Source organism: Perca flavescens, chromosome 4 (assembly GCF_004354835.1).
Source record: "Perca flavescens isolate YP-PL-M2 chromosome 4, PFLA_1.0, whole genome shotgun sequence".
In the NCBI taxonomy this organism is placed as follows: Eukaryota; Metazoa; Chordata; class Actinopteri; order Perciformes; family Percidae; genus Perca; species Perca flavescens.
This window is the reverse complement of record NC_041334.1, coordinates 3,278,790-3,298,538: the sequence shown is the minus strand read 5'-3', so window position 1 is coordinate 3,298,538 and position 19,749 is coordinate 3,278,790. Positions and strand designations below refer to the sequence as shown.

At 42.9% G+C, this 19,749-nt stretch overlaps 1 protein-coding gene across 1 annotated transcript in view; it reads right to left on the bottom strand.

Moving 5' to 3' along the window:
* The window catches only part of dock3 (dedicator of cytokinesis 3), a 267,193-nt gene that overhangs the window by 151,727 nt on the left and 95,717 nt on the right, over nt 1–19,749 (bottom strand). Inside the window, exon 3 of the mRNA XM_028577073.1 lies at nt 3,034–3,117. Coding sequence (XP_028432874.1) covers nt 3,034–3,117 — 84 coding nt within the window. The remainder of the gene's footprint in view (nt 1–3,033; nt 3,118–19,749) is intronic.

Genomic DNA, 19,749 nt, shown 5'->3' with positions numbered 1-19,749 from the left:
AATGCTCAATTGCAGCCTGTTAAATAATATGTACTACACTACTCAGGCTTATCCACTGTCAATGTCACTACAAGCATGTGGTTGTTGTTACACGTTCTGTCCACTAGAGGGACTTCTAACATCGGCCTGGCCTTGAGGGGACCTGCACGCAACTTTGTTTACATTATTTTCCACCACAAGCTCATAGCGACAAACACAAATCTACATTATCTAACAAGTGTATTGAAGCGGCTCTGTTGTAAAGGCTAACTGTGATCGGTTAGCACAATGACATCATGTTAGAAAGCACAGCCGAAACCATTTGTCATATACTAGGTAAGTAACAAACGATGCTAACTGCATTAATAATAATAATAACTATTTTAGTGATTTATAAGCAACCTGTTTCTTGCAGATTGTCACGTTACTGAGAATCCAGCTGTTAGAAGGTGATATATGATGTCGAAGCTAACTCTGACAGCTATTGGGCAGCTAACATTAACTTTAGCTTTCTCCATGAAGCTCAAAGCTAAGCTAACGTTACTATACCTCGCGACACAGTTAGAAAACATGAAGGAGCTAACTAATGTTAACATAAGCACTTTTGGCTCGGTGGATGTCGATTTTAAAGTCATGTTAAAACTATTTCCCATCCTTCTTCCGATTTCCAGCCGCAGCCTGTCACTCCCCCGTGTACTAACTTTACACGGTACGTAACGTTAGCTCCGTAATATTGTAGATCTCCGTAATGTTGTAGTAACATGGCGCCCCTGAAAACTCATCCAACAATGTCAGGCTTCTTTTTTTGGTTCTGTAAATGCATCAGCCCAACAACAGAGAAGTAATCCCGCTGAACAGAGATTTAAATGCTCAACAGAAGAATACCTGTAATTACAGTTATTCACATTCACACTATAGTCGTCTGATTACGGACAAAATCTGATTAAAGGTTCTCGAGAGCAGAGTTCTTAAAGCTCATCAATTTGAGAGTCAGCGAACAGGTTAAAGCTTCTCTCTGAATGTGAAGAATAATTTTACAAAGCAGGAAGCAATTCATAACAACAGATCCAAAGGATTTCTCTTCCCCCTTTTCTTGTTCAGGATTCCATTCTGTTGGACGGCAGTTTAAAACTGATAAAACCATAATGTAGTTTCAGGCTGAGCAGAGTTTTGAGCCAAAAGCAATCTCCGTGCACACAAGTGTTTTTAAACTAACAACACCCAAACCAAAATATGTCATCAACATCCTGGTGTACTGGGCATAAACAGGAGGCAGCGTGGAGACTCTGCCCGCTGCTGGTAGTTGCCATGGTAACGTTAGTAGCTTATTAGTGTCAGAGAACGAAGACGTCATGACCGATAAGACCCAATCATGAGGAGAAACGTTGGCGTCAGTGTTGCCAAAGGTCTCCGTTTGGAAACGCCAGAGCAGTGGGAATGAGACGGGGAAAGACCAGAGCAGGGGGAATGAGAGGGGTGAAACGCCAGAGCAAGGGGAATGAGAGGGGTAAACACCGGAGCAGGGGGAATGACATGGGGAAACATCAGAGCAGGGGAAACACCAGAGCAGGGGGAAACGCCAGAGCAGGGGGAATGAGAGGGGTGAAACGCCAGAGCAGGGGGAATGAGAAGGGGAAAGGCCAGAGCAGGGGGAATGAGAGGGGTGAAACGCCAGAGCAGGGGAATGAGAGGGGAAAGGCCAGAGCAGGGGGAATGAGAGGGGTGAAACGCCAGAGCAGGGGGAATGAGACGGGGAAAGACCAGAGCAGGGGGAATGACAGGGGGAAACACCAGAGCAGGGGAAACACCAGAGCAGGGGGAAACGCCAGAGCAGGGGGAATGAGAGGGGTGAAAAGCCAGAGCAGGGGGAATGAAAAGGGGAAAGGCCAGAGCAGGGGGAATGAGATGGGGAAAGACCCGAGCAGGGGGAATGAGAGGGGGAAACACCAGAGCAGGGGGAATGAGAGGGGTGAAACGCCAGAGCAGGGGGAATGAGAGGGGGAATGAGAGGGGGGAAACACCAGAGCAGGGGGAATGAGAGGGGAAACACCAGAGCAGGGGGGAATGAGAGGGGGAAACGTAGCAAAATATATAAATTTTTAAACCTAAATGTAGAAATGTAAATGTAGCCTCAGTCCGATTGATGACATGATAATTCATCTGTGCAGAATGCTACTGGTAACCACTCACTCCCAACTGGTCTACACTCAAGGTCCATATTTTCCCTTCGACGTGACTTCCCTCCTGATCTCCATTCTCACGTTACGTGTGCAGATGTTTAAAACTTTTAAGGCGAGGCACTCCCATAAGTTGTTTGTTCAATCAGCAATTACGACTCATATTTATGTTGATAGTGGCGGCGCCCTCTAGTGGCTGTAGTAGTTGACTGTTGATGTGTGTCTATCCTACTGTCTACTTTATTCCCTTATAATGCCTGTATTTAATGCTGTTTTTTTTTTTTTTTTTTATTTATCCTTGCACTGCTATAGTTTTTATATTACTATGTCTATATTGTCCATATTTAATGCTGGTCTCTAGACTTTATCCTGTCTCATTTTTGTTGCTTTTTTTGACATTTATGACCCTTTTTCCGATGTTTCTGTTGCTTTATCTGTTGTTTTTGTTGCTTGTTTTAACCTTTTTAAAGCTTTAACATTTGTAGAAGTTTACTAACTGTGCAGCTTCGTATGAGATTTAATTTAATTTAATATAATCGGTCAAACAAAAAATATTCTGTATTTTTGTGTAGCTGCACATATTATTTATGTTTTTTAATTACGGGGCATAGTCCGGGTAATGTGCTTCCATTATCTAGATTTATTTGTTAGAGGGTAGGAATGAAAACTCCATATCGTGGTATGGTTTGGATGACTTGTTGTTAAAGGCACTGCAGTTCTCTCTAACCCCGGAGGATGTTTTCAGTGATTACTGATGCTTTAGTGATGTCCCAGTTCTGTCATAACAATGATCAAGGACATTATTATTACCGCGTCACACATCCACCCCCCCCCCACACTGTATCTCATCAAGTCATTCATCAGGTAGAAGACTTACCTTCACATTTCTCCAGAATCTGAACCGTCTCTCCCACCTCCAGAGCCAGACCCTGAGTCACGGAGCCCCGGAAGTTGCAGATCACTGCAGAGAGAGAGAGAGAGAGAGAGAGAGAGAGAAGAAGAAAAAGATGAGACGCTGTACCGAAATCTGTGGAGCATCGAACACACAGCTGCAACGTCAGAGTTTGGTTTCTGAATCCAATCAATCAATCAATCAATCAGTCAATCAAATGTACTTCAAGTGTAAAATCGCCGTGAGATATGGGATTGAAAGTGAAAAAAATCACTTTATCATTTTTCAGCATAGTTAACACACACACACAAAAACCACACACGCATGCACACGCACCCACACACACACACACACAAAACACACTCTCACACACACATGCGCACACACACATTCACACACGCAAACACACACATGCACGCACACACACACTCACACGCACGCATGCACACACGCAAACCACACATTCACACACACACGCACACACACTCACACAAACTCACACATGCACGCACACATACACACAAACCATGCACGCACACACACGCATGCACACATTCACACACACACACACACACACACACACACACGCACGCACACACACACACACACACACACACACACACACACCCACAACTGCAACGATGAACCCAGAAAACAACAGACAGTCACTGTAAGTCACTATGTACAGGAGAAATATTTTAAATATTCAGATTTCACTTAAGATAAGATGCACATTGTTATATATCGATTAGGTGTTTGGTCTATAAAATGTCATCTGAAAAATATGGATATACAGAGTTCAGCACCTTAAAGGGCTGAGAGGTTTTTCTCTCCGTGTTGGACTACAGAGGTGTTTGCCAGGTTACATTTAAAGAAATGCAATGCTGCAGTTTGAGGTCAATTTAAAGTTAAAAAAAAAAGACTATTCTGAAGATTTTTTAAACTTCAATGCTTCATTTGCATATTGCAAATAATGTTTTGGAGGTCTATATTTCTGATACCATTATTGTGAGTAACCGCAAACTTCTCACGTATAAAATATGAATGTTAATTACTCAGCAGGAAGTATAAGATACGACTCCAGCCCAAAGGCAAACCAGCACTTTCACTCGTCTGAGCTGGTGTCCTGTTCTGACACACAAGTCTGTCAAGAGGTGACTTTGGGCCGCGACTGCAGTCTGCGCTTAGCTCTCAATCGGTTCTGTCTTTTTGTGTTTTCATTAAGTCTCTTTTGGGCCCTATTTTAACGATCTAGGCGCACGGCGTGAAGCGCATGACATGGGTGCGTTTAGAGCGTGTCCAAATCCACTTTTGTTAGTTTCACAGCGGAAAAAAAGGGTCCATGCGCCGGGCGGATGGTCCTAAAGGGTTGTACTTAGTGTCTTCATTAATCAGAGGTGTGTTTTGGGCGTAACATGCAATCAACCAATCAGAGATCATCTCCCATTCCCTTTAAAAGCCAGGCGCGTTTGGACCTTGGAGCATTGCTGTTATGATGGAGGATTTGCACCGTAATATTTTTATTTGTAATCTTCTGCATGTTTGTGTGCTGCTGCTGTGTGTCCCTGTGTGTGTAACAAGCATAGTGTGTGCGCGCTGTACACGAGCCTAGGAGCATTTTACTAATTTGCTGTTAAAATAACAATGAAATGCTGCGTTATTGACTTTAGACCAGGTTTTTGTTGGTCAATGGCGCGATCACTTCCCGCTGCCTCAAGATAACAATACGCCCAGAATGCACCTGAACACACCTCCCTGTAAGACCAGCACGCCCATGGGCGCACAGATGGGCGCAGGTGCATTTGTTACGTAAAACGACGCGGCTGCTGGACAGGAAACTGACACCGCGTTGGTCTTAAACTAGCAGACACTTGCGTCGGGCTCTGCGCTGCGTGGGGTGCAAGATAGGGCCCTTTGTGTCTTTGTGTCCGTCCATCTGAGGTCCCAGCAGTTTATTTCTCCTTCAGTATGTGGTGTATCAACTTTGAGGACAACGCCAACTCCATGACCGAGTCACGGTCAGGTTCCTCGAGGCCTCATGACAGTCACTCTCTCTGTTTGTCACCCACCGTCTCTATATATAGTGTTCCAATGTTGTTGCAACTGTTGGTCTGATAGTTTATAAATCCAGTCAAATCCCCCCAATGTCAATACCTAAGGAGTAAATCTCATTAGAGTCAGCGAGCCAATAAGCACGCAGCATGCTTCTATCAACATCTAGTACATTTGTGATTGGCTGTCTAACGTTACACGTCGTAGAGACACTGGAAAAACTCTACGTTACACAGAGACTGGGCTCATGTAGTTGGAGAGGGGGGGAAGGGGGGGCGGGACTTAAGTGCGCTCTGTCTCTATCGCAGTCACTCAATCAACCAACACGTCAGTAGCAGCGGAACAACAAATGGGTTCGCCGGAGTCACCAGAGGTGGCGGACTCTCAACGATGCCAATCTGTAGTTGGAGCGGCTGATTCCAGTGGCTGACAGCCTGGCTGCGAGGACACACACCTCACACCTGAAGGCGGCGCGACAGTCTGTCTCTGTCTGTCTGCCATCGTCTCTCTGTCACGGTCACCATCTGTCTTCGTATCATCAATGCCCCTCTCTCTCTCTGTCTCTCTCTTTTAATGTCACCGTCTGTCTCTCAGTCATCACCGTTACTCTCTTTCTATCACTGTCATGCTCTGGGTCTCCGATAAGCAACGCTGTTTAATGTGGGACTGTCACCGCTGTCATCACTGTCACTCCGTCATTTTCACCAGCCTTGTCAGTCTGTCATTTGTTTGATGTTAAGAGACCCGTCTGTCTTGCTCTCTTGCTCTGTGCTCACACCGGATTATTATCTATATTATAAACACGCAACACGTTTCCATTATATACTAGGGGCGTCACAATTTTAAAAACATTTGTTTACAGCAGTGACAGCAATGCCACAATAAGCAGAATAGCAGAATGGTGAAAACAGATTGTATTTCTTATAATTCACGATGTGCAATTGAATGCACCATTAGTTTAACGAGGTCATTGTGAATGCACCATGGAGCCCCGTCGGAGCCCACAGTGTTTTACCTTTAACTCACTCACGGAGAAGGGAAAAATGTTGCCACACTGTGACTTCAGGGGAGTTGGAGAATTCCCAAATTGTCTTTTTGAACGTAGCTTTTCCACCATGCGACTACAGAGAGCAGAACGTACCGAGCTCTGTCTTAGAAGACAAGAATACAAATATTTATGACTTACAAAATAAAAAGTCTCACATCACCACAGTGGTTTAATTACCAATAATATTGTATTGTATATCGTCATTTCACCTCACCATTTCAAGTCAGTTTCTCAATTTCTTTTACAATAATATACCCCCTTTTTTATGTTTTTCATAAGCCCATTACGCACTGACCACTGCAAAACGCTTTTTGAAGGGAAAAAAAGTCTATATTAAGAGATACGATACAGTGTCGGCAGTGACAAATTTACTAAACAACAACCTTGTAACTGAAAAAACATTGAAATCCTATATTTAAAATGTTCAGAATCCATCACTTTATTCATTCATTATTATAGTATACCGTAACTATTTCAGGAATTATGCATGACATCTTTTCTACTTTGCATTTTGCTAAATTCTCACGTACCCCCTGCAGTACTCCAAAGTGCCCCCATTTGCGAAACACTTATCTAAGTCTTCTAAGAGGGGCTTTCTGAATGATGAATTGTTAAGCACACTATTTTAAAGTTAAGTAAAGAACACAATCTGCTGTGGTGGTGATCCATGAGTGTTGTCACTGTTCCTGAGAGTCATTTTAAAGGTGCCCTGCCACACGTATTTCCTGACTTTGTGCTGATGTCTGACGTTCTACCATGGACTCAACAACAAATGTCTTGTTTACCTTGTTTCAAGCCATTCTAGCATGGTATAGAAAGCCTGCAGGAAGATTTCTGCCAGTTCTCATTAATATTCAACAAGCTAAGCTGTTTGACTCTGATTGGCTAACAGCTAGCCAATGAGAGCCTGGCTGTCAGTATCCTTAACCCAGCCCAACTGGGCGAGCTCATGAATAGTAATGAGCTCAGGCAACATGATGTCAGACTGACCAGCTTTTGTAATTGGCCTGATTTCTCCGTTTATTTCTGTTCAGTGGCTAGAGCTGAAAGAGGAGGTAACAATTCATTTTCACATTCACAACATAACACGAACACATATGGACCTGTATATTTTTAAAATGCAAGTAAAAACGGTTTTGTATGGCAGGACACCTTTAATACCCGAACTCAAACATGCAAATGTAAGCGACCGAGCCGTTTTTGGGCAGCACTTAAGACGAATAAAATCGATGTGAGCACCAAAATAACTAAAAGGCTATCCTCAGATCTAACTATTGTAGTCTGTCCCCGGCAGACTTCTTTGACTTTTAAGCTTTTAATTGTTATTTATTTATTATCTGCTTTAGCTTTTCAAATGTTTTATACACAGATATGGTGATAAAAATGCTCCAAAATTATGTCAAACTGCTACTTTTTTAAATTTTTTATTGAAAAACATTTTCTTAAAGGTGCTCTAAGCGATGTCATGTGTTTTTTTAAGACTACAACATTTTTTTTTCACATACAGCAAATATCTCCTCCCGATCCGCTAGCTGCCTGTCCCCTGAACACACTGTTAAAAAACGCGGTCTCTGTAGACAGCTCAGGCTCCACAAACGCCACCAAAAACAAACTGAGCCAACCTGCACCACCAAACATAACAAACATTGTTCCAGCCAATAACCGACAAGAAGGAGTTGGTTGAGCCATCACCGCAGCAGCGTTAGCACGTAGGCTACTTCCACAATGCGCGTTCATGACTGTTTTAGGAAGCACGGAAGGGAAAGGGAGGGGGAGGGGACGGGATGAGGAGGAGGGAGGGGGGAGCTAGCCTCCGTTTTGTTTGACAATACTTCGAACGTCAACGAGAAGAGATGTCACCGAACATCGTTTTTATGAAAGCTAGAGAAAACACTGAAATGTACTGCTGGTTCTTATGAAAGCAGGTTTTCGTTGACCAAATAGCAACTAGCAGACTGGTGCAACACATCCTCATATCTAAACAACATTATAGGTCAAAGACTTCCAAAACGACAAATACAACCGTTCCTTTTTACAGTCCCATGGTGGCGGATTATAGCCTGGTCCTACCAGACTCTGGTCCATTAGCCTGGTCCTACCAGACTCTGGTACACTAGCCTGGTCCGACCAGACTCTGGTCCATTAGCCTGGTCCTACCAGACTCTGGTACACTAGCCTGGTCCTACCAGACTCTGGTCCATTAGCCTGGTCCTACCAGACTCTGGTACACTAGCCTGGTCCTACCAGACTCTGGTCCATGTCGTTAGTCTAGAGAGTCTGGCCTCTCTCCATTGACAAGTGTTAACTTCCTTGAAGGCGGGTATTCTGTTGAAGTTTAAAACTATTGGATCTGCCCAGAGCCACTCTGGATCTGCCATAACCAATCGCTAACGTTTGGTCGTGACATCGGCTTAGCATCGCTAGCGTTAGCCTTAGCCTACTCCTTCACCGCTAACGGAGCGAGCTGGAAAATCAAACTGTTCCCGATTCCCGTTGGGAGGAGGGCCACAACATCACGGTCACCAACACAACTCAGCAAAGATTGTTCTTGCTCGGGCTTTAACTTCTGGATATTCGCCAGCGTTGCCACAACGGACCGAATGGCTTCGCTCGCATCTTTCTCCACCGCCATTACGGAACTACAACTCAAACTAGCGCACGACCTCAATGTCATCGTTCTCAGCCACTCCTTCTGTTCTCTGATTGGACCGGTAAAGATTTGACCGGCGAAAACCCAGACGATGTACTGAAGGAAAATCAAAATTGAGCGGAAGTACGTAGGAGGGCGGAACCAGGCTAGGCGGGTTAATCATGTGACCGTAATCATAGGATTGGGTATCTTTGGTTTTTTTCTGATACCAGTGCTAAAACTATACATTTTAAAACGGTGCCTGAACTGATTATTAAAAAAATTAGCACAGAATGACATACAGTTACAGTGATGCTTCTGTTGCCTGTAACGTCCGTTTGGCATTCTGGCAGAAAGTGAGATGATAATATCAATCTCAAACTCTCAAATCTGTCAATTCCATCTAGAGCTATACAGTCAGCAGCCAGTTAGCTTATCTTAACACAAAGACTGGAAACAGGGACACTGGCTGAACTTACCGTACTGTAACTCAACAAAAAATGTCACCCTAAAACTGAGAGACAAAGAAAGAGAGACAAGGAAACACAATCCCTGCAAATGTGATAAGCACACACATTTCTGCGTGGAAATGTAATAAAGAAAACTACTTCATCTAGCTTTTCTCAGTATGGGACATTAGCAGGAAACACTTAAAGTGCCTAATCAGAGCTGATGATGCCATGACAACAGCTGAAGACCGTAGTCCTAAAATTCATTATTCAGAAATGCATGAAGGTCTCTGCTCACACACTGCAAACGGCAGCTGATTTAAGATGAGATGCATTTTCTATTGACAGTAGCAGATATCTCCTCATCAGAGGAGCATTACCTGATGGCAGTGGGTGAATCAAAGGCTTTACAGCTTAAAGATCAAGGTTATATTGCATAAAAAGACCACCCAGTCAATATTGATGCTCTATATGTACGTCACATGCTACAGATTAAGTTTAATTCTAGCCGGTCGAACGTAATATAGATCTGTAATCCCTGAAAGATCTGATTTTGATTATTTTAATTAAATAAAGTGTATCTGTATCTAAATTCAGATTCAGAAAAGAGTATTTTTCTGACTGCACGCCAACAGTTTCAGTCCTATGTAAACGTTTGGTTCACCTTGTGGTGAGAAATTATTTTTGCACTTTTCTACTTCTCCTAGACTGTCACAAAACAGAGCACTGGAGAGAAGAAGAGAGAGGAGAGACACACACACACACACACACACACACTCTGAACACACAGGGATTAGCATTGCTCTGTCCGGATGGTATTGGCATTTAGTTTATCCAGCGGATTCGGTCAATAGTCTGACAAATGACTCGCATCTGTTAGGTCGGTCACACCACTTAGCCTGTGGCCTGTGCATAAGTGTGTGTGTGTGTGTGTGTGTGTGTGTGTGCATGCGTGTGCCACTTGGTCGAGCCATTTTCTTTCCTGACAGGATAATTCAATTTAGGGTGCGACGCGTGAAGTTTCTTTCAATATTTAATTTCTGCTTCAGAGTTCTACTAATAAAACACCTAAGGAGGACGTTTGCCGCAAATTTAAAGGCTGTGAATTATTTAAAGAAGGAACTTTTCTAGACATAACAAAAGAATATCTGTACAAGAGAAAAGATGCTGTGCGGCGCATGCTTAAAACCAGAGCACAAAGTGGCAGTAGGTGCCTACAGCACTTAGTGTTAGATGTCCCGAGCTACAACACAAAGACAACAAACGCCACAAAAACAAAGTGACTCGACCCAAAAAAAAAGGACAAATCAGCCAACTTGTTTGAACATGATTCTCATCACCTGCTATTAAATTCAACACTTGGCAAACTTTGCATGTTGTCAGCTCCAAACAGCAGCAGGATGTTTGGAAATGTTGAATTCCAACAACCAGTTCCCTGTTTATTTACTTATTTATGTATTTTTCTGTGGCTGGAGATTAGTTTTATGCATTCAATGTTTAGTTGTAGTTGGCACAATGTATGGGTTACACTATTGGGTTGTGGCTGCTGTAATATGTCTTATTCTTCATTCTTTATTTTGTGCAGAGTACAGTATGTTGTGTGTGGATATTGGACCGGATGCGGTGGATGAAATTACTTTTGTATCGGTGTCGTGTAAATCCGTGTGGGATGGGCCACTTAACGGGCATGACACCATAGGCGTCGATGTCGGCGGGGACGGTGGGTACGCTTACCTATCAGATTTCGTCACGAGTCATTTTGTACCCACCACTTTTTTTGAAAACCTTGAGCTCAGTTTAGTTAAAAAAAAGGTTCATAACACATAATTCTTAACGACAGATGCCAATAAATCCACAAAAATCTCTATCCCCACAGGGCCGGCACACACAGCTGTTGCGCTGGCTACACGCTTCTCTGTTCACAACCCAGTGTGACCACTTCATACTGTGAAAGTGGGTCATATGTCTATGTCTGCTGAAAACTTTCTTCTTCATAAAACGTGTCGGACATTAGGGGTGGGAATCACCAGAGGCCTCACGATCTGATATCATCACGATACTTATGCCACGATACGATATTATTGCGTTTTTAAACATATCGCGATATTCTGCGATACATTGCATGGTATTAGTTTTTTTTCCAACTTCAGATTTTTCCCAATTTCAATTTATGTCCCCAAAAGGAAAATATCTGTTTTATCTAAAAAAGATACATTTCTCTTTGTTAATCTCACTTCAATTGTATTGCTGCAAAATGGGATTATCAAGCAGACAAACTGACCAACACATATATAATAATAGATTGATACTTGGCATCTGTGTATCGATACAATATTGCAACGGAAAATATTGCGATACTATGCTGTATCGATTTTTTTCTCCCACCCCTATCGGACATCATCACATTTTTGTATACATTATTATTCATTTACGTTAGTGAGCTACAGGACAGTGTCTTTCAAAACGTGACCTGCGCGAAAGAGATTTTTTTTTTTAAATTAGTGAGTCATTCTACACTTTTCTACCTTTTCACTTCTGAAAATGCACTTCCGAATACGCCTCTGTCTGCAGCACATTTCACCACAAACTGACGCGCATGCATGACACATCAATAAAATATCATTCATTCCACCAGAACTGTACTAAAAAGCCTTCCTTTTAGTCCACAGGGTCTCTATCCACTACTGTAGTGGAGACATTCTCCATACACCAAAGCTAACTTCACCATCATACTCATGTTCACCCTAATCAGATGACGACAAGCACAATATTGAATATGAACATCCGACATTGTAACATTATAGATATGACAGGAAACGCAGAAGAGCATAATAGGTCTCCTTTAATGACTAGTATCTGCACTGAGAGCATCTTCTTTACTTTAGTGCTCTGCGTGAGGCTTCGTCTGTGCAGCCATGAATTGCAACAACAATTTGAAACCCCACCATGATAATATGTGACATGATGCAGTAAAATATAGCAGAAACATATTCAATAAAATGTCCTCTCAAAGCCTCTTAATGGATTTCCGTCTCACTGTAAACAGAGTGGGACCGATGCATATTACGTTGCATTTTGCGGAACCCGTGCTCATGTATTATAGATCATATCTGCCTGCTGTAATATGTGGCCTCCGAAGAAACATATTACACGCGTATTTAGTTAGCGTGTTTCCACTGTAAGCATATGAAAGGGAACGAACGGAAATCCCTCGAGTGTGAGCCAGAGCTGCGCTGAAACGGAGAGGGAGAGAGTGTGTGTGTGACGCTGTGTGTGTTTGTGTGCATGTGAGAGAGAACCAGTTTGAGGGGTACACCTTCGGAGCGAGCACGAGTTATCAAAATAATAAGGGGAGAATAATGATGGAAGTGTTCTGACCACAAAATATGATTTAAATCTGTATTTTTATTTAAAGGCAGAGTTGGAAACTATTTCCAACATACACTTTCTTATATATATTTTTTTTTAAATGGTCTTTACACCCCGACAAACATAAATAACTTATGGGCTCTGAAAAAAGAAGAGCAAAAAGATCCGTCATTTGTAGCTGCTATAATCCGGTAAAAACGCCCCTCTCCCCAATCAGAGCCTCGCGGTCCGCTTGGAAAGAACCAATGAAATGCCTCCTTGCCCCGCTGCGTGTACTCTACCCTCTGCAAGTCTGCTGGAGAATGGAGGCGGAAAACTCAGCAAAAGTAGAGGGTACTCGCGACCACCCGCCCCGCTAAAAAAAAAAAGGCAAAGAAAAGAGACCGGAGCTGAAGAAGCGGCGGCTCGTGCATGTCTGTGTGTGGGCCTGAGATCGGGGCGGCATTTCCGGCGGCAACCGAGCAATCCCGGAAGTGGAACGCCTTGGATATAGACTACTATGTGAATGATAGTTTGAACTGCAATCACGTGCATATTGGTGGCTAGTGTGTGTGTGTGTGTCATCATGCCCCGCCAACAGATCTTATCCTAATTAAGGCATGAAGCCTGTCATTTTAACATCCCCACAATGCCCACAGGCTCATGCAGGCAAAGTCTCGAGTTCACTCAGCACCGCAGCAGATGGATTGTGTGTGTGTGTGTGTGTGTGTGTCTGTGTCAGAGTGTGTGTGTGTGTGTGTGTGTGTGTGAGAGAGTGAGAGTGTGTGTGTGTGTGTGAGACGGAGAGATTTGCCCCATGCCGCTGCTGCTCCACGGCCAATTCGTGAGGTTTCGTAAGCGTGACGAGGAGGAAAAAAAATATGGGAGGGAACGGAGCAAGAGAGAAAGAGAGAGAGAGAGAGAGAGAGAGAGAGAGAGAGAGAGAGAGGAGAGAGGAGACTGAAAACCAAAGATTGTGACGGGAGAGCTTCTGTGCACGTGTTCATTTATGTGCGCAGTTATTGTATGCCTGTGTTCATGCGTGTGATGTTAGGTAGATTTACTGTCAGCTGAGCTTAAGATGTAATGGGAGACAGAAGCGCTAAATAAAGAGGTAGGGGGTTGAATATGAAAAAGACTACATTGAAATTGCCAATGAGTTTTTCCCAAAAAAGCCCATGATGACGTCCTCGAATGTCCCCAACTCAAAGATATTCAGTTTACTGTCACGGAGGAGTGAAGAAACTAGAACAATATTCCCGTTTTAACAAGCTGACATCAGAGATAATTCAAATCGATTATCAAACTAGTTGCCGATTCATTTAATAGTTGACAAGTGATCGAATTCTGAAAAAGAAAAAAAAGAGTGTTGTAACATCAGCAGCGCATCAAGCAGAACTAGGCCGCCCCCCCCCTGAACTAGACAGAAGTGATTGCAACAGCACAGACGGCACACACCAACCCACATACAGCGGAGATAAACTGCACTGTACAGATGGGACGCGGACCGCGGGATGTAATGGCAAGCCTGGAGATCTGCTCCCTGCTATTAATAGGCTAAACGGGGAAAAACACTTACCCCCAACTGCTCCAGAAGAGATGACTCAGTAACCGTATAGTTAGGGTGGTTGGTACTGGGCTGCTCCCAGGAGAGGATGTGAGTTATGAATTTGAATCAGAAGGCTGCTGAAAAGCAGCATGCATGCTCAGGGGGTACAAGAGTTGGTCAAAGAACACGGGAGAGCAATTCTACAGAGCATGGTGATGTTTTTTCGGCAACCGTAACAGTTAAGTTTAGACGGCAAAAAGTGACCGTATTGCGACTAGGGGTGTAAGAAAAAAATCAATACACTTGAGTATCGCGATATTTTATTTTGCAATACTGTATCGATTTTCAAAAAGGCAATATCGATATATTTTTTTACATTAAAAAATATTCATGTAAGACAGTGGTTCCGGTTTATGTTGTGTTTAAACCCCGTACCGCTAGATGGCTATGCTGAGACGCACCACTAGTGTCCTTGCCTAACAGTGCCTAACAGTGCCAAACAGTGCCAAACAGTGCCTAATAGTACCTAGCAGTGCCTGACTTTTTGCTAGAAGCTAACAACGTAGCTATGGCTGAACTTTGGCCTACTTTAGCATGTTCCCAGCATATAAGAACCTGGGAACCACAATCCCAAACTGGCAGTTTGATTTTCTGTGTACTGAATTGTTTCCCTAAAGTAAACTTCTTTGACTTCATCGTGTCTTTTTTTAAATATTGGTTTTTCTAAAATTATACTTAAAAAAAAAATCCCAATATATCGCCTTACGCACAGTATCGAAATATATTGCAATACATTGAATCGTGACCCATTCTTGCCAATACACAGCCCTAGCTTCGACAGTTAAGTTTTGGCACCAAAAATTAGATTCTAAAATTAGAAAAAAAGATGGTGGTTGAAACTATTGAAATGCTGCCTCCTGTTAATGCCCAGTATACCATGATGTTGATGAGATATTTTGGTTTCGGCGTGTTAGTTTAAACGGATATGAATTCTTCTACTGGAGCTAAAAACACTTGGTGCACGGAGATTGCTTTCAAAACGCTGCTTAAAAGCCAAAACGTAGCGATGTTAATGTAGCCTCAATGTGGTGCTGACATTAATAAACATACAGAAAGCATATGAATAACAGTACCTAATTAGTATCGTATAGTACTCAATGCCAGAGCGACTCGCTGAGCAAATTCAAATTGTGCTCTCGGAGAACTGGATTTCCAGGGTACGAATGGTTCACGACAACAGCCTGAACTGAAAGAACCCACAAGGTTCTTATTTGTCATTCGGCAATGATCTTGTGAAAACTGTTACTTAAAGCTTAGAGAAGCAATGGGTTTGGTGTTGGGTTGCGTTTGAGATTCGGCATCATTCTCTGCTCACCCTGCCACAGTTGAACCCATTTCAAAAGGTGGTACATTATGGAAAAAAAAGTTTAAGAACCTCCGCTCTATGCTGTAACTAAGCACACCATCGATGTCCATTAACAGAGGGACATTTTCAGCTTTAAATGTCAGCGTATCATTCCAATTATCTCTTCAACGATAAAGGTTTGGCTGGATGAAGCTGGAGGCAGAGCTCACACACACACACCTACTCCCATTCATCTTAGACCAGAAGTCCCTATCGCGCTCGTGATGGAAGTTTAATCGAAGTAATGGCTGATAGGAAACAGTGTTTAATCAAGCCATTCATAGTCTTCAGGAAATGAAGTCTAGTGGTAGTTTAAGGACAGTTATCAGTGCTTTGGAACTTCTCTAAATTGGCGATAAGAGTCAGTTGTGCTGAAGTCGAAGAGAATAACAATTGTGTGCCTTTCAGACACCCACCGTTCAATAAACACTTAGTGACCAATACTGAGGTTTCACAATGAGCCTTCCCTGCATGGACACCTTTCTATTTACATCTGCTCTGTAATGCAACAGCCAGGATTTCTAATAGCACTACCAGCTGCTGTAACCGAGAGTGGGTCTGGGGAAGGTTAACTCGCAGCCCATTTCCAAATGGGCGTCACCAACGGACGCCGCTCAAATGCCTCTGGGCGCATTGGATAGTCCCTCAACCAATCAGAGCAACGATCCGGGTGACGGCAGCATCAACGGGGCTGCTGCGCTTCGGTGGGTGGCCGTCATGTTGAATGTCAACAAAAAGCTGCTCGTCATCGCTGCGCTATCGTCATCATGTAAAGCCCGCCTCAACGGTTGTGATTGGTGCCTCAATTTGGAAAAATTGGAAATGGGCTTGAACGGGCTTCATGTTCCAGACGGACTTGCTGAGCAAATCTCAAATTTGCCGGAAGTTCGTCAGGGTTTTCCCAGGCTAAGGGTTTCCCCCTGTGTATTGCTAGGCTGGTGGCCCACCAGGCCTGAGTTGCCCCCCACCAGGCCTAAGTCACTGGGAGAAAAAAATGTTGAATATATTTTTAAGACTTTTTTTTTTTTTTTTTTAAATAGTTACAATGGGGCGGCTTGATTGGAAACTCAGACATAGTCATATTTTCAGATATCCAGTTAGCTTTTAGCACTGACTTAATCTAGTCTTATGAAATCTGTAGGGGAGACCCCAAATAGTCGAAGATTCGATGCATTGATATGCGTAGCCTGATTCGACCACCAATCTCACAGTCGAATCTTCGCGGGTGTTATTATGAAACGAGGATCATACCATTTTGGCAATATGGGGGTACGGTTATATTAAGTTATATACAGCCTTTAATTATGATAGTGCTGTAAAAAAAAAACGTGAAAAGAAAGAAGCGTTCAATAAATATTTTTTTACGTGTGTGTGTGTAAATCCAACCACCACCCCTGTGACAGATTTAAATTTCACTTTCCCTGATCCGTGACAGACGAGGAGCATCTTGGCGGCAGGGATTAACGTTACTTAACAATGTCTGGAAAAAGAAAATCACCACTCGTCAAAAACAAACATGGCTTTCCACTTAAAACGGGTAAGTTTATTACCAATAAAGACGGTTCACATTTTCATATATAATGGCGCTTTTAATTTACGAATAGCAATATCATATGTTGGGAATATGTTCGACTTTTTTCTAGATCCACCCACAGTATCAGACTGACGACGGCAGTTCATCTAGTAGTAGTAGTAGTAGTAGTAGTAGTAGTACCGGAGCTGCGCCAAAACTAACTCAAAGAAAGATAGATTTCAGACCGCCATTGTCCGAGAAAAGGAAAAGAGAAATCACGGACAAAATTGCAGAGTTTATTGCGCTCGACATGAGCTGACTAGTGTTGTGCCCCTCCCAACCCGTTCATACACACACATAGATGATTCGACTAGCTTTTTTAAATCAATTTTGCCATTCCGTCCATGATTTACGTTGTCACAGAAACTATTGGACTCTACATTAATTCTGCCATTAGTCTGTGACTGGCCCCAGACGGGCCCTCGTCAAAAAAAAAAAGAAAAGACACCTGACACCGGGCTAAACAACTTCATGGGGGAAACCCTGACTACTGTAATGGAAACCAGCGCCTCATCACCTAATGGTGTGGACTGTAATCTGCAGGTTGTTTCAGGACAGAACACCAGTCAGTCTCGAGACAACCGGTCACATGACAGTTAAATTCATGGTTTTTTTTACAGTTAAATTTAGCGAAAAGGTGACTGTGAACCGGCTACAGAGTACCGTGAGGTGACAGTGGTTTCAGTGGTCATTGCCTTTGAGTTTAGCTGACAAAAAGGTGACTGTACTGCGGTGACGACAGTTAAGTTTAGGCACCAAAACGACTAGTAAAGATTAGAAAAAAACTTTGAAATGCGAACAGGACAGGTCAGTGTTGTAGTCAAGGCCACCTAAAACCGAGACCAAGTCAAGACCAGTGTATTGAGACCAAGTCAAGACCAAGACCAGACCAGTGCCAGACAGTCAGAGCTTTTTCTCCTGTCTCCCGCATTCCCTTTCTTGGGAGTGCATGTTAAAGGTCCCATGACATGGTGCTCTTTGGATGCTTTTATGAAGACCTCAGTGGTTCCCTAATACTGTATCTGAAGTCTCTTTTATATAGACCTTAGTGGTCCCCTAATACTGTATCTGAAGTCTCTTTTATATAGACCTTAGTGGTCCCCTAATACTGTATCTGAAGTCTCTTTTATATAGACCTTAGTGGTTCCCCTAATACTGTATCTGAAGTTTCTTTTATATAGACCTTAGTGGTCCCCTAATACTGTATCTGAAGTCTCTTTTATATAGACCTTAGTGGTCCCCTAATACTGTATCTGAAGTCTCTTTTATATAGACCTTAGTGGTCCCCTAATACTGTATCTGAAGTCTCTTTTATATAGACCTTAGTGGTCCCCTAATACTGTATCTGAAGTCTCTTTTATATAGACCTTAGTGGTCCCCTAATACTGTATCTGAAGTCTCTTTTATATAGGCCTTAGTGGTCCCCTAATACTGTATCTGAAGTCTCTTTTATATAGACCTTAGTGGTCCCCTAATACTGTATCTGAAGTCTCTTTTATATAGGCCTTAGTGGTCCCCTAATACTGTATCTGAAGTCTCTTTTATATAGACCTTAGTGGTCCCCTAATACTGTATCTGAAGTCTCTTTTATATAGACCTTAGTGGTCCCCTAATACTGTATCTGAAGTCTCTTTTATATAGACCTTAGTGGTCCCCTAATACTGTATCTGAAGTCTCTTTTATATAGGCCTTAGTGGTCCCCTAATACTGTATCTGAAGTCTCTTTTATATAGACCTTAGTGGTCCCCTAATACTGTATCTGAAGTCTCTTTTATATAGACCTTAGTGGTCCCCTAATACTGTATCTGAAGTCTCTTTCCCGAAATTCAGCTTTGGTGTAGAATTACAGCCACTAGAGCCAGTCCCACAATGAGCTTTCCTTAGGATGTGCCATTTCTGTGTCTGTAGCTATTGAGGAGGAGAGAGGGGGGGCAAGGTGGATGGTGGGGGTGTGGTCTTGACCAACTTTGAAAGCCATGATGTCTCTATCTCTCATGGGCGGGCCAAATTCTCTGGGCGAGCAAAGCAGAGAAAGGGGAGGTAACCTCATAAGGAGAAGATTCCTGATTGGACCATCTGAGCTTTCATTTTCTCAAAGGCAGAGCAGGATACCCAGGGCTCGGTTTACACCTATCACCATTTCTAGCCACTGGGAGACCATAGGCAGGCTGGGGGAACTCATATTAATGTTAAAAAAACCTCATAAAGTGAAATTTTCATGCCATGGGACCTTTAAAGGGCTGGGGGGAAAGAAATAATTAACAGTTAACACATTTCAAATTAGAAATTAGTTAAGTTATTGGTTGCATTTGAAGCAGGAAGTTTTACATCCAATTACAGTGATGATGTTAACGCATAAATCAGACAATGCACAGGCGGTTCAGTGAAATCCCTGCAGTTGCGGACGAGACCTTCAAAAATTGGTATCAACACCGGTCTTCAGACCAAGACCGATCTTGAGTACTACAACACTGGGTCTTGGTAAATTAAGCCGTTATCATCATCACAGTAATAAGCCAACTAACATCAAAACCAACCGAGCAAAAAACTCATTCATTCCCATGGCAATAATCCAATTAAATAAGATGTGGGGAGGGGTATGACTGGAGGAGGAATATATGTGAAGTACTGTGCAGTAGTTTCATTTA